This window comes from Scleropages formosus, chromosome 4, assembly GCF_900964775.1.
Source record: "Scleropages formosus chromosome 4, fSclFor1.1, whole genome shotgun sequence".
Classification (NCBI taxonomy): Eukaryota; Metazoa; Chordata; class Actinopteri; order Osteoglossiformes; family Osteoglossidae; genus Scleropages; species Scleropages formosus.
In genome coordinates this window covers 2628589-2641849 of record NC_041809.1, presented here as the reverse complement: position 1 = coordinate 2641849, position 13261 = coordinate 2628589, and the positions used below count along the sequence as shown (strand labels likewise).

Genomic DNA, 13261 nt, shown 5'->3' with positions numbered 1-13261 from the left:
CTTTGGACAAAAGCGTCTTAATAAATGTAAATTTGCTAGAGCAATGGCTAGCCCACTGTTACCCTTGGAGCAGCACACCTGTGCAGGTGTGAACATGACCACCGTAACATGTGCCCTCCCCTTTGGCAGCCCTCGAGGCAGCGATCCTCTTCCAGAGAGAGGGCGTACTGCCCAGCATGTGGAAGATGGAGGTGAAGGATGAGAGCTCCAGCAGCGAGGAAGACGAGGGAGAAGAGGAGGAGCGGGAGGAAGATAGCAGCAGCGACGAAGAGGAGGTGATGCGTTGTTGGCAAGCCTGCGTGTCATTTGGTGACGGGAAGGAATTATTAAAAATACAGGTCTTGGTACCCCTTGTGTGGTGGAGGAAAAGTTTCTTCTCTGCATATTTGAATGAAAACCCCATTAGTAATGTTTGCCTCCTGACAACCTGAATAAAGTTGAAGTGTGGTGTTATATTGGTAGCGCTCAGGAGACAGCCGGTATTCAGCCAAGAGGAAGTAGGTGGCCTGGTTCCCCCTCGTGCTACCTCTCCTTACAAGTTTCATGATGCCCACTACATTTGCTTCGAAGAGTATTGTGGGTTACTGCACAGTCAGAAGGAAGAGTGAGTGTCTGGTTTCACATCTGCTCAACGGAAAAAGCAGGCATCACCTCTAAACCACATTGATGCATGATTTATGAAGCATGGATGGGATCGTGGAAAGGTCATTTGTTCTGCCAGTAAACATCAGTATCTGAAAAAGGCAGAACCTTGTTATAAACTTTTTTTGAATAATACAACAGCAGAAACAATTTTTCATGCTCTTCCTGTCAGTATGTTGCTGTTTCCCTGTGGGTTCAATGAGCATTTTTTTTGTGAAGGTAAATTTCCTTCATTGCAGCAGTCTGTAGCTCTGATAGTTGTCTTACTACTTGTTGGGGTTTCACTTGGTATCAGGGTCTTGTATTTGTGACTACACTGTTCCGTCTTGCTCAACTTCTTGCTGAAAGGGAAGAGGTCTTGGTTTGTGGTGGGTGGAGCTTATGTTCGCCCACTGCTTGTTTCCTGCTTGCAGGAGGAAGTGGAGCCTTTTCCAGAAGAGAGAGAGAACTTCCTGCAGCAGCTGTACAAGTTCATGGAGGACAGAGGTGAGACCTTGGTGCCCTCAGCAGCTCAAACTGTTGGTGGTGGAGGATGCTTTGAAGCAGAAATGAACTGCCATTCTTCTCGCTCCAGGTACTCCCATCAACAAAAGACCTGTGCTGGGCTACAGGAACCTGAACCTCTTCAAACTGTACCGGCTGGTGCACAAACTCGGCGGGTTTGACAGCGTAAGTATCCAAATCTTCATAGTCAGCGTTTAACAACGACAGATGGGTCATAATGGTTAGAAATGTCAGATTTTCCCACTTGTTCCAATCAGTGACCACAGCGCTGTCTAATTAGACTCGTTGCTACTGGCGCGAGACTTTGGCACGTCTGCTTAGCCAGACAGTGTTCTGCTCTGCAGGGTCTTGATTTGGCTTTGCTCTGCCAACCAGCATCTGGTTCTCGACAGGTTTTCTGTCCGCCCCCTTACCTCTCCGCCCACCTTCTCTCTCTCTTTGTCCATTTCGCTCAGATCGACAGCGGCGCAGTCTGGAAACAGGTCTACCAGGATTTGGGGATCCCTGTGCTCAACTCTGCAGCTGGTTACAATGCCAAGTGTGCCTACAGAAAGTAAGGATCCCCCCCCGGCAAAAGTACTGGTGACAGCGTACTGCCCTGTCTGTCAGTGAGAGCCAGGCCTCGTGCCCACATCCCCCCACCACCCTGGCCCTGCCATTAACAGCGACAGCCAGACTCTTTGCTGGAAATGGATCCGTCCTTTAGTTGTGCCATGGCGGCCGGGGCTAAGAGATCAGCAAGCAGCTGTAAAGATTTCAGGCTGGTTTCTGCGTCTGTGCGCTTTTAATCCCTGCTCCCAAAATAGCGAGGGGCTCCAGAGTGACAGATGCAGGCTATGCAATGACAGGAGCTCCTCTGTGCACTCCAAGCAACAGCTGAGCGTTTGTAAGGGCAGCACTGGACAGCAGCCAGCTCTGCGGACAGTCCTGCTAGCAGAGCAGCTTGTTGTCGTGGCCGTTTCCAACTGCTGCAGCAACCACTTAGAAAGCTGTATGTGTGCTGGGACCATCGAACACAATGGAGAAACATCAGGCCCCTTGATGCATTCTGTTCCCATCCCTTTCCCACGGATTACATGGTGGAGAGGTCTTCCATGTCAGTCTGTCCACCACTGAGTTGTGATGGATCCTTTCTTGGCAGTCTCTCCTGCTGACTCTCCTCCTTCCACTGCAGATACCTGTATGGCTTTGAGGAGTACGGCACTTCCACTGGAATCACTTTCCAGATGGAGCTGCCCTCCAAGCTGGAGAAGAAGGCAGATCCAGAAGCCAACAGCCAGGTGCCGCGACCTCTAAACCCAAGCAAAGAGTGTATGGCTGATCCAAGGGCCACGGACGAGGAGCAGATGCTGAGTACGGAGAAGGAGGCCAGCGACTCTCAGCCTGCCGTATCCAAGGTAACCAGCCCCCTTGCTGCCCTCCTACACGTTTCAGACCCAGAGCTGCGATCTTGTTCCAAAAGCTGTGTTACATCACACTTTATTTGCTCATCATCTCTAATTCAAAGCAGCATGGTTTTGCTGTCATGTATTGATTGCACCGCTGGTTGTGATTGACCGTTAAGCTTAAATGTTTGGTTCAAGGCACAACAGCACACCAGATCCCGGTTCAATTGTTTTACCACTCTGCCATCTGCTGCTCAAAGCAGGTTTGGTACCCAGCAATGGGCAACCGCCAATACCGGTGATGCTGGTTTCTTGGTGAGCAGCTGGACATGGAGGAGCTTGGTGTGGTTTTAACTGGTGTCCCTACTCCTCTACTTTCAGGAGGCCGCAGCCACTCAGAGTGTCCTGGGGGTGGAGGACAGACCCGCTGCTGCAAATATAAAGACTGAGGAGGTTGCTGAGAAGGATGGAAGCAGCGAAGCTGTGGAGAGGACAGCAGTTCCCCAGGCAGAAAACATTGGATTGGAGCAGGAACAGGAGAAATCAGAGTAGGTAGCAATTCTGGGACCAGCTGAAAACCCACACCCACCCCCACCCCTTAGGTGGCGCTGCTAACCATCACCCCTGCAACTGGCTTTTTTTGGCCGAGGGGAGGTTTCCTGCTTCAGCTACTCTGTCGGAGCGTGCTCAGTGCTCGTGCTTGTTTGCATGACCGAGAAAGTGCTGGAAGTCCAGCTCTTGGCTGTGCTCGCCTCCTTCCTCCGCAGGCGGCCCTTTGTAGCCTGGGACCTGCTGGGTCAACGCTGCAGTCCTGAAAAACATGGCCGTCTCTCCTGCTGCCTTGCCTCTCTGCTCACACTCCTATTCCTTCCTGTCTTTGGGGCTGTTTACGAACACTGTTTTTACTACTTTCAAGAGCTTTTGCCAGCCTGGCTCCTCTGCCCAGACTAACAATTGTGGTTTCCAGGGTAGAAAATATGCCAGTTCCTTGAGCAGTTCAATCTTCTGTGGAACTTACTGATTATTCCAGATTATTTTTAAATTAGGCAAATTTCTGCAAAGGCTTTGACTCTGATTGACCATCTGGGTCATTTTCATGTCCATGCGAACCATACGAGTTTGTGTACCAGCCGATACCGTTTGAAGAGTTTCAGGTTCCTGTAGCCCAGCACAGGTCTTTTGTTGATGGGAGTACCTGGAGCGAGAAGAATGGCAGTTCATTTCTGCTTCAAAACTCTTGCTTTGGTGCCAGATCCCTTTTGGTTGGGGTCTGGGTGGCGAGTGAGGTTTTCTGTGGTAGACCTGCTCCAGTGTAGTGAGCAGAAGCATGGGTGGAGTTAGCAAGAGGTTTGCAGTTTCACGGCTTGAGGTCGCTTGTGAGACACAAGTGTGGGGTAAAAATGCAAACACCCTACTCCAGGTCGCTGCAAGGGTGGACGTCCATCTAAGGATGTGGAAGCTGACATATTGCCATTGTTGACTAATGTTCAGTTGTGGCTTCTCAGTGCTGGTTACATCTGCTCCTTCTGTCCCCCTGTGACTCAGTGAACTGTGTGTGTGTGTGTGTGTGTGTGTGTGTGTGTGTGTGTGTGTGTGTGTGTTACTGTGTGACACTGTAGAGCAGGCAGATTGTGGAGCTCAAAGCATATTTTCAGGGATTAGTTTCCATTCTAAAGTTGTGGATTCTCATCTGGGTGTAGCAGAGTGGAGATGTTCCTATGCAGCCTCCCCTGGATTTGGATCTGGGATCGACTGGGAGTTTTTTGCTCATAAAGCATGAGTGTAATAAAACAATAGATGAACGTTTAGGCAACCTATTCGTTGTTGACAAACAAGCCAAAGTTTAGGGGAACGATGCCTTCCGAGTCTGGCAGTGTGTTTTTTTTTTTTTTTTTTTTTTTTTTTTTTTTTTTTCCTTTCTCCCCCCCTCCCCTTCTCCTCCTCCCCCCGCTGTTAATTTCTGAAATTATTATTGTTCCTTCTGGTGGCTTTTCTCCTCTGCTACTCTGGGGCATCTGTGTTAGTTGCAGCCATGCTTTGCTCTGCAGAACCCATACAGCGTGTTCCCGTCTGCTGCCAGTTTGCTTCTGCTGCTGACTGCTGTTCCGCTGCTATGACGATGCTTACAAACAGGGCATCCCACCTCCTCAAACACACTGATACACATACACACCTGTGGAGTCATCAGACACCAGAAACTCACTGTTCTCCATGCAAACTTATTTTCAAATCACCACTGGGGTGCATAGTAAGGCTTGGGGGGAGGAGGGGTGACAGCGGTGGGAGATGGACTGGAGTTTATAGTGCTGCTTTTAAGTGATGCTCCTCCCTCACCACATATTCATTAAGTTCCAGTTTCTGATGAGTTTTTCCAGGAAAGGTGAAATAGATGATCAGGAAGGGGTGGGGCTAGAGTGAGGGCAGGACAGGTTTGAGTGCAGGCTTATGACCCAAACGTGGCTTCTCAGGCAGGAAGTGAAGCTGGGGGAGGGATAGCTGCAGGTATACCAGGACACCTGGGCCAGGGAGTGCTCAACTGTCTTTCTTGCAGGGATGAGGAGGGGGAATGGGAGGAGTTTGTGTATTACCCCCCGGGGATGAAGGTGCAGGTGAGGTATGGGCGAGGCCGCAGTCTGAAGATGTACGAAGCCACTGTGAAAGAGTCAGACCTGGAAGGGGACGAAATGTTCTACCTGGTGCACTACTGTGGCTGGAACATCAGGTAAGGCGGGACTTGGGCATCTCGCCCTACGCTTCTCCTTTCTGTGGACCTGCGCTTTACCTGGCAATGGGTACACCAGTACGTCCCCTGATCAGTCAGCGCCCCTGCTCTCTACAGTCCGCCCACCTTGACTAAAAGTAGTCCTGATTGGGACTCCTGTACACTGGGTTCTCAGCTTACAAACACAATTGGGACTGGAAGTCTGTAACTCAGTCTGTTCATAAATCCAACCACTTTGTGCTTAGTTCAAATTAAAGCTGTTTAAAAATGGCTGAAAACAAAATGTTTGTGTATACAAACCCTTATTCGCTGCAGATCGCTGATTGCTCATTCCCATAAATGTCCAGTGTTCCTTGTGTTGTTCAATACCGGCACTCGGGGCCGCCAAACGCAAGCTGCAAACATGGTGTCAAGTTCAATCGATGTGGTATGAGGCTGCTGTTCTGTTTTGGTTCTTTTTATTGCCAGCTAACAGCAGGATGTGAAAATGCAGATTACGTTTGCTCCTCAACACATTTTTGAAATGAGACAAACTATAAACATTTTTAGTCTATTTAATTGTATTTCTAATCATTCACAACTTGAACACTTAACATGAGGACCCAGTGTAGCAACTGTCCTTTGACTACTACCATCTAGTGGTCCCAGGAAGGAAGTTACTGTACAGGTGGAGGAAAGTAGGTTGACCCTAGTAGTTTTTCTCCAAGTGTAGTACATCTTCAGAAAATATCATACTTCTGGCCCCTTCCATCCCTCTACTTTTTCACCATGGTTCAGGCAAACTTCTATTTGCCCTCCTGGCTTTTTCCACAGGACCTTATAGAGCTCAGGTGCCACATTAGCATTTAACTTGCCCCGGAGATGCAGCACAGGCAAGATAGGGTAGACTAGGGGTAAGAACAGCTTAGGGATTGTTTCTTGACAATGAAGATGAGTATTTAATGCCTTGTTTTCTTGGGAAGAACTTCATGGTGAATGAATTGCCTTCTCGGTTTTTATTTTGCATTGCTGTTTTTTGCTTTTCAGTTGAGCATCTTGCTTTTTTTCCTTCTTCTGGTGATTCCAAGAAGGAACTTTGCAATTTGACAAGTTTAGTTGCAAAGTCGGTCCGATTCCATCTACCGCTTGAGAGGTGTCGATTGCTTCGCTGATGTACTTATTTTTTTTTAAGCACATGCCTTTTGTCCAGTTTTGCAAAGCTTTCAGTTTTGGCTGTTTTAACCATCAGAACGGTTTCATAGTTACATACCCCTTTCGAAAATATAAAGGGTCCCTTTTTAGAGTGTGGACCAGCATCCCAGTTCACTAACTGCTAGTTTACCTCTTGCGTTCATTGTCTCAAAACCTACTGAGTGCGTCCATAGTGTTCATTGGAATATTGATCCTCCTCATTTTTGTAGTGTGTTTTTGTCACAAGCTGTGTGAAGTTCTTTGTGCATTGGTCTACTGTACTGAGTAGACAATGCAGTCTGATCAGTCACTTCCTGTCCTCCAACCAGATACGACGAGTGGATAAAAGCAGACCAGATTGTGCGGCCAGTCAAAAAGAACGTGCGCTCAATAAGGCTCCGTAGGAGAATTAAGGTGGGCTTCTGATTTCTTCACCCAAAGATTGTACCAAAGGCTCACAACTGTTTTGTACAAATCGAATTTATGATGCATAGTAAAACTAATAGTTCAGCACCTTATCAGTTGCTTTCGATGAAGTGTGTGTTTATTTCTGGGTGGGGAATGCCTCTGAGCCTTATGTGTATGTTGGATGTATTAAACCTTTTGACAGAAAAAAAGCAAACGGGAGAGAGACCGACTAGAGAGACTGGACACGATGGGAGCGTCTTCCCCTAAACCCAGCATCACCGAAGGGTCTGCCAAGGCGAATGCAGCCCTTGACAGTCTTTCTAATCTGCGCGACAGTAGTGAGAAAGGGACCAATCAGTCTGTTGCCAAGTCCGTTGAAATGAACTCTGACCTCAACGGTCTACATGGTACAGTCCGCCAAACCTTGCTGCCTGTTGGTTTGCCCAGGCCTGATTGTGTCCTTGTTCTGATTTGTGACCGTATGTCTTCCAGTCACTGAGAGCTCAACAGAGGAGAGTGAGCCGGAGGAGGAGAGAGACCATGGCAATGATGGGCTCAAGCACGACCAAGGCGTTCTCAGGAAAGGTGGACCCCCAGAGGACTGGGAGGGCGGTCCACCTCAGCAGGGTGGTGCGGAAGCAGTGCTGTGTGACTCAGTCCAGAACACTGGTGGCCAGGACAACTTTGACACTGGCAGGTGTAAGGAGGGCGAAGGGGTCACCCACAAACGGAGAAGCGAGGGCTCTGTAGAGCGTCCAGCCAGGGTGCAGGGCCAGAGCAGAACAAGATGCAGGACTGCCGAGTGGTTGCCTGGCAGCTCCCCGAAAAGGCCGGAAGAGAGAAACGCGCCCACCATGGAGGAGGAGGACCTGATGTCCAGCAGCAGCAGTTCAGAGGATGAAGGGGAGAACCTCATGAAAGCTCCCGCGGACGAAGGAAATCGGGGGCGCTCCAAAGCCAGGGGCCCACCGTCAAAGAAATACAACGGGCTGAAAGAAAAGGTGAAGCACACGCGAGCGGCCGGGATCTGGGAGGTACCGGAGAAACGGACCAAGCTGGCACCAAGCGCAGACGAGAGGGTGGCTGGCAGCCGGCCGAAGGGCCAGAAGGACGTCTGGTCCAGCATCCAAGGCCAGTGGCCTAAAAAGACGCTGAAGGAGCTGTTCTCCGATTCGGACACTGAGGCGGCCAACTCACCCCCTCAAGCCCTCCCTCCGCCAGAAGAGCCCCGAGTTGAGGAGGAGAGGCCGGACCCTGAGGCGACTCGGGCGTCCCCGAGCAGCGGTACCAACTCTGTCCTCAACACTCCTCCGACCACACCCGAGTGCCCCTCCCCAGGCGAAGCTGCTGATGGGTGCTGCAATACCATGGAGGCTCCTGAACAGACCCAGGCAGAGAGCCCTGCCCAACCCCTGCTGCCACCGCTGCAGCCCCCTCAGGAGGAGAATGTGGGAGGGCGCAGTGAGACAGACAGCAGCACAGTGGAGATTGAGAGTTTAGGGGGGGAGGCACAGGAGTTGCCCCAGGAGGGCACTGGGTCGCCTTCTACTGCTTTTGATGGCAGCTTGTCCTGCAACAGCAGTAGCAGCAGCCTGGAGCTCAGCTGCAGTAGTCAGCTGGAGGGACAGCGTGAGGTCAAAGGTCAGTGGACAGAACCCAGGTCCTTAGGAACCGTTTTAATGCAGTCTTTGTGTAACGCTGTACCATCCGATCCCTTTTGTGTAACTCAATTTGTTGCAAAGTGTCGTACTGCGCTAACCCCACAGCCCGGAAGGATTTGAGTGTAACACCCCATTGTTGGTTTCCTTCCTGTCCACCCAGGGTCAGCAGCTGGCCAGAAGCGGCAGAGGGAATTGCCATCCAGTGGGTCGGTGAAGAGGCACAAGCGCAGCCACAAGAGCTCCTCCGAGCATCACAAGAAGAGCCGCAAACCAGGTGAGCTCACTAATTTGCAGATACTTCTGCTCCCAGCTGTTTACATCTTACACAAAAGTGCTTCTCTTTACCCATTTATGGAGTTGTACTTTTCCTGAAGCAGTTCATGATCACCAAATTTCTTGAAGGTACAGTTGCAAGTTCCCTCCTGGGTGAAAAGTCCAGGTCCATGTACTCTGCCCCACCTCCAGATGAGCGCCTAGACAGTGTCTCCCCAGTGTTAGGAATCCAGTATCTGCTCACCCTTTCCGTACAGGGCACAGCAGTGACAGTGAGGACCAGTCCACCACTGAAAACGCTGCAAAATCTTCCGCTCACAAGACTGCGGGAAGGATGCACAAGCACGGGGATGCCAGTCACCCCCATCAGCAGCAGCACAGGGAGCACCACGGCCGCTCACCACGGATCTACAAGTGGAGCTTTCAGATGTGTGAGTATAACCACTGACCCCAAACACTCCTAGATCAGTGGAGGCTGACACTGGAACAAGTGAATATCAAGGCTAGACCAGTGTGAGTATGCAAATAGTGTAAAGTCTTGGGGTAAATAACAAGAGTGTTCCTGCAGTGATTGGCACAGCGTCTGTAGATCGGTTCCCCCAGCGACGACATGGCTGGAATTGTACCAAACACTGTTTGCAAGCGTAGCAGATTATCCACCTCTCTTCTGACTGCACCCTCTGGTGTCGGTCAGATGGATTTATATTTACCTAGATCACAGTTTTGAATTTTAGTTTTGCCCCAGTTTTGACTGCTAGGGTCCTGTCCACTGGTCCTCTCTGATTTGATATGAAGGAACGGTGGAGAGGAGAGTTCAGAGCGAGAGTAAAGCGTTCCATCATTTCCTTCCAGCCGACCTGGAAAAGATGAGCAGTCTGGAGAGGATCGCTTTCTTGCAGGAGAAGATCCAAGAGATTCGCAACCACTACCTCTCTCTGAAATCAGAGGTGGCCTCTATCGACCGCAGACGGAAGCGCCTGAAGAAGAAGGAGCGTGAAAGTGAGTCATCCGTGTTCAAGTCACAGTTGTTCCACTTGGATTGCCTCCCGCTCATCTTCACCTGCTGCGTTTCTACACTGGCAAATCTGACTACCTTTGACCCAATCGTATCGTGTCGCATTCCCCTCCACAACGCTACATTTATGTTTATTTAGCAGATGCTTTTGTCCAAAGTGACTTCCAGTGAACTCTATGTAGTGTTATCAACCCACACACCTTATTCACCAGGGTGACTTACACTGCTAGATACACTACTTACGCTGGGATACTCATCCACACACCAGTGGAACACACTCTCTGTCACTCATGCTGTATGGGTGAACCTGAACAGCATGTTTTTAGATTGTGGGAGGAAACCGGAGCACCCGGCAGAAACCTACACAGACACAGGTGCTGTGAGATGGCTAACGTGTCTTTCTTGTTCACAGGTGCGGCAGCTGCCTCCTCTGCCTCTTCCTCCCCGTCCTCCAGCTCCCTAACCGCGGCCGTCATACTGGCTTTGGCCGAATCTCCTGTTGCAGGACCCACGCAAAACTCTGGTATGTCAGTGGAGTGCAGGTGACACAGCGTGTCGGAGGCCACGGCACGTTCTGCACTTGTTCTGCGGTGGGCACTGTTCTCTGCAAAGTCAGCAGCCTGGCATCCCAGAGACGGAACTCGACAAAGCACTATGTTTTTTCTTCTTGCGTTGACAACGGTTTCCTTGGCAAGCTAACTGCACTTAAGTGCACTTTCGAAGGGGTAGAAATAGAAGAAACAAGTACAGTGGACTTGCTCTCTGTTGGCAACGGTTTTAAAGTTGATTTCTGCAAGCAATAATTATTTCAAACTGATTGTGTTTAGGTGGTTGGGCAGGGAGGTCAGGAGATGAACTTCAGTGGTCTTCAAAAGGTCCTTTCCTGTGTTGTAGGTGTCTAGTTTCCCCCAGAGTTTACACACCAAGCGTTAAGTGTTAAGTCATCCCAGTTGTTTCCTGGTTTCCACAGCCTCCCCATTACTCCTCTGAGCAGTGAAAGGAACAGTATACCTAACCTTATCCCCCTCCCACTTGCTGTGAAGTCCAGCACTCACGGTGCCGGAGGGTTCGAGTGCAGAGCTGTAAACGTGCCCCATACAGAATGGACACTTGTGTCCAGTGTTGTCACATTCTCATGTTAATTTTGTTCCTCTGTTATTTTAAAAATGTGCGCGAGTCCCACCGCGGGGCAAGCTCACTCGCTGCCGTCCGTCAGCCGAAAGCGATGCTGTAGTGCCTTGTAATCCTCCTCCTCCTTGGGCACTTGGATAGATAACTTGGCGAGCCTGCCTGGACCCTCCCTGACAGCTTTGAGTCCTGCGCTCGCTAAAGGCTCCCTGGAAGTTCGCTTCCCGTTTACATACACTCTACTTGTGTTCCAACAGTTAAGAGTTGTTAAAATAAAAAAGGGCTGTTTGTAAGCATTCCACAGGAAATGTGTCAGGAATATGTCTGAAAGGTAACTTTTGTACCTTTTAAAAACAATTGTCTGGACTGGATAAAATTGCACTTTAAACTTTTTGGCAGCCATAATGAAATTTTTTTTTTTTTCCTTTTTTTTTTTTTTTTTTAAACTACTGAAAATGTGATACCAATGAGATTTTCAAATACAAGTTTGATAGGAATTAAATATATTTAAAAAAAAAAAAAAAAAAAAATAATAATAAAACCTTGTGGCTTAGGCATGGAATGAATTTAAGAGGAACAGTCTTTGAAAGAAGGACCCAGGCATTTGTGTCTTCCGAGTGTTTATCGTTCCTGTATGCTTACTGGCCAAGCTCTTCCGAGTCTGTCGGATCAAAACGACTAAATGGAGCTGAGTGCGTAACACATGGCGCTGGGTGCGAGCACTATGGGTGCACACCCCGCGTGACTGTTTGTGTAATCCAAGAGCCCGTTTTCACTGCAGCTGACAAACCGAATGCACCGTAGGAACCTCGGCAGCTAGCACTGATTATTTTATTACCCCGCACACAGTTCAAAAGGAAAAAAAATGAGAACCCAAACCCAAGCCTCACGCTATACCACAAGCTTGGTACTCGCCCGGTAGGTCGGAGTTTGGCTCTACTGTGATGTCCTTGGGGAAGGCGGTGGTCCAATGACACGCTCCACAGGTGGTTATGAGAGGCTTTTGCTTGTGGAAATGTTTTCTTCCCCTCTTAGTCTCCTACCAGTAAATGGTTACCATTTTGAGCATATTTATAACAAAGATGACCAATGTTAGTGCATATAGTTCTGAAGAGAACTCATTGTTTTCCTCTGTAAAGACTTCCTGTTCTATGGTAAACTGAATATCTTTGGTTTTGGCACTCATATGTAACTGTATGCCTTTGTTATAAATTTGTATATTGAGATGTGTTGAGTCAAGCTATTTAATATCTTGCACTGTTAATACTATGTATTTTTCTGTACAGACTTTTACTGTTTTAACTGTAGTTTCTCTGTACTGGTAGAGGGTAAAAGCATGTTTTTTTTTTTTTTTTGTTTTGTTTTTTTTTTTTATTTTTAAAAACACTTTTTACCTAAGATAGTGTTTTTTCTTAGCTGGATACTGTTGGAAGCTTTGTGTTTTGAAGGTGATTTAAAAGGTATTTTCCAACTTGTAAATGAACTGTAAAGTTGTATCTTAACATATGTTATGGGGCACAGGGAAGGGGCAGTGAAAGCTATTTATTAGATTATTCAGAGGTTAAACATGATGTAATTTATTGTACAAATGTAAGCTACAAGAAGCTTCAGTTTGAAATAAATGACATAGTTTGTGAAACTTTGTGGAAATTTTTTTTTCTCCCCTTCTCCATTGTCACAAGCTGGAATTTACTGGCTACCTGTATGTACAGTATTTTCCCAGTGCAGTGAATGCATCCCTGTTGCCCATGATGGAAGCAGCTGGTTAATGCCATACATCAGTGAGATACACTACCTTGAACAGAGGAATCTGAGCTGACATGGGGTATGGAGTGTCACTGCTACCTAGGTAACAAAGCAAAATGAATTTGGACACTGGGGGGTGCGGTGGCGCAGTGGGTTGGACTGGGTCCTGCTCTTCAATGGGTCTAGGGTTCGAGTCTTGCTTGGGGTGCCTTGCGACAGACTGGCGTCCTGTCCTGGGTGTGTCCCCTCCAGCCCTACGCCCTGTGTTGCCAGGTTAGGCTCTGGCTCTCTGCGACCCTGAATGGGACAAGCGGTTCAGAAAATGTGCATGCGTGTGTGAGAATTTGGACACTATAAAGTAGCTGTTTGAAAGATGTTCAGAAGAGTAAAAGAATAGAAAGCAGCATGCCAATTGTGATGTGAAGTACTTTCTTTTTTTTCCCTCCCCCTCTCTCTCCTTGGATGGCTGTGTGTGTGAGAGAATCTGGTTCACAGTAATTCCTCTAGTGTTGATACAGGATTTTTGTAGTACACTGGCTCCTGAACTTACAAACAATACTGCGACTGGAAATCGGTTCATAATTATACTAGTAAGTGAAAAATCAAG

At 48.5% G+C, this 13261-nt stretch overlaps 1 protein-coding gene across 2 annotated transcripts in view; it reads left to right on the top strand.

The window, feature by feature from the left end:
• The window catches only part of LOC108927127 (AT-rich interactive domain-containing protein 4B-like), a 29949-nt gene extending 18612 nt beyond the window's left edge, over positions 1-11337 (top strand). The window contains exons 11-24 of one of the 2 annotated variants that reach the window (XM_018740214.2): positions 130-275; positions 1056-1128; positions 1217-1311; positions 1602-1699; positions 2321-2543; positions 2913-3079; positions 5083-5253; positions 6753-6837; positions 7034-7238; positions 7324-8472; positions 8653-8766; positions 9023-9196; positions 9618-9764; positions 10193-11337. In XM_018740214.2, the coding sequence (XP_018595730.2) occupies positions 130-275; positions 1056-1128; positions 1217-1311; positions 1602-1699; positions 2321-2543; positions 2913-3079; positions 5083-5253; positions 6753-6837; positions 7034-7238; positions 7324-8472; positions 8653-8766; positions 9023-9196; positions 9618-9764; positions 10193-10326 (2981 nt within the window). In that variant the 3' untranslated portion in view covers positions 10327-11337. The remainder of the gene's footprint in view (positions 1-129; positions 276-1055; positions 1129-1216; positions 1312-1601; positions 1700-2320; positions 2544-2912; positions 3080-5082; positions 5254-6752; positions 6838-7033; positions 7239-7323; positions 8473-8652; positions 8767-9022; positions 9197-9617; positions 9765-10192) is intronic. The other variant, XM_018740215.2, reaches the window with a different exon arrangement.
• Positions 11338-13261: the final 1924 nt, after the last annotated feature.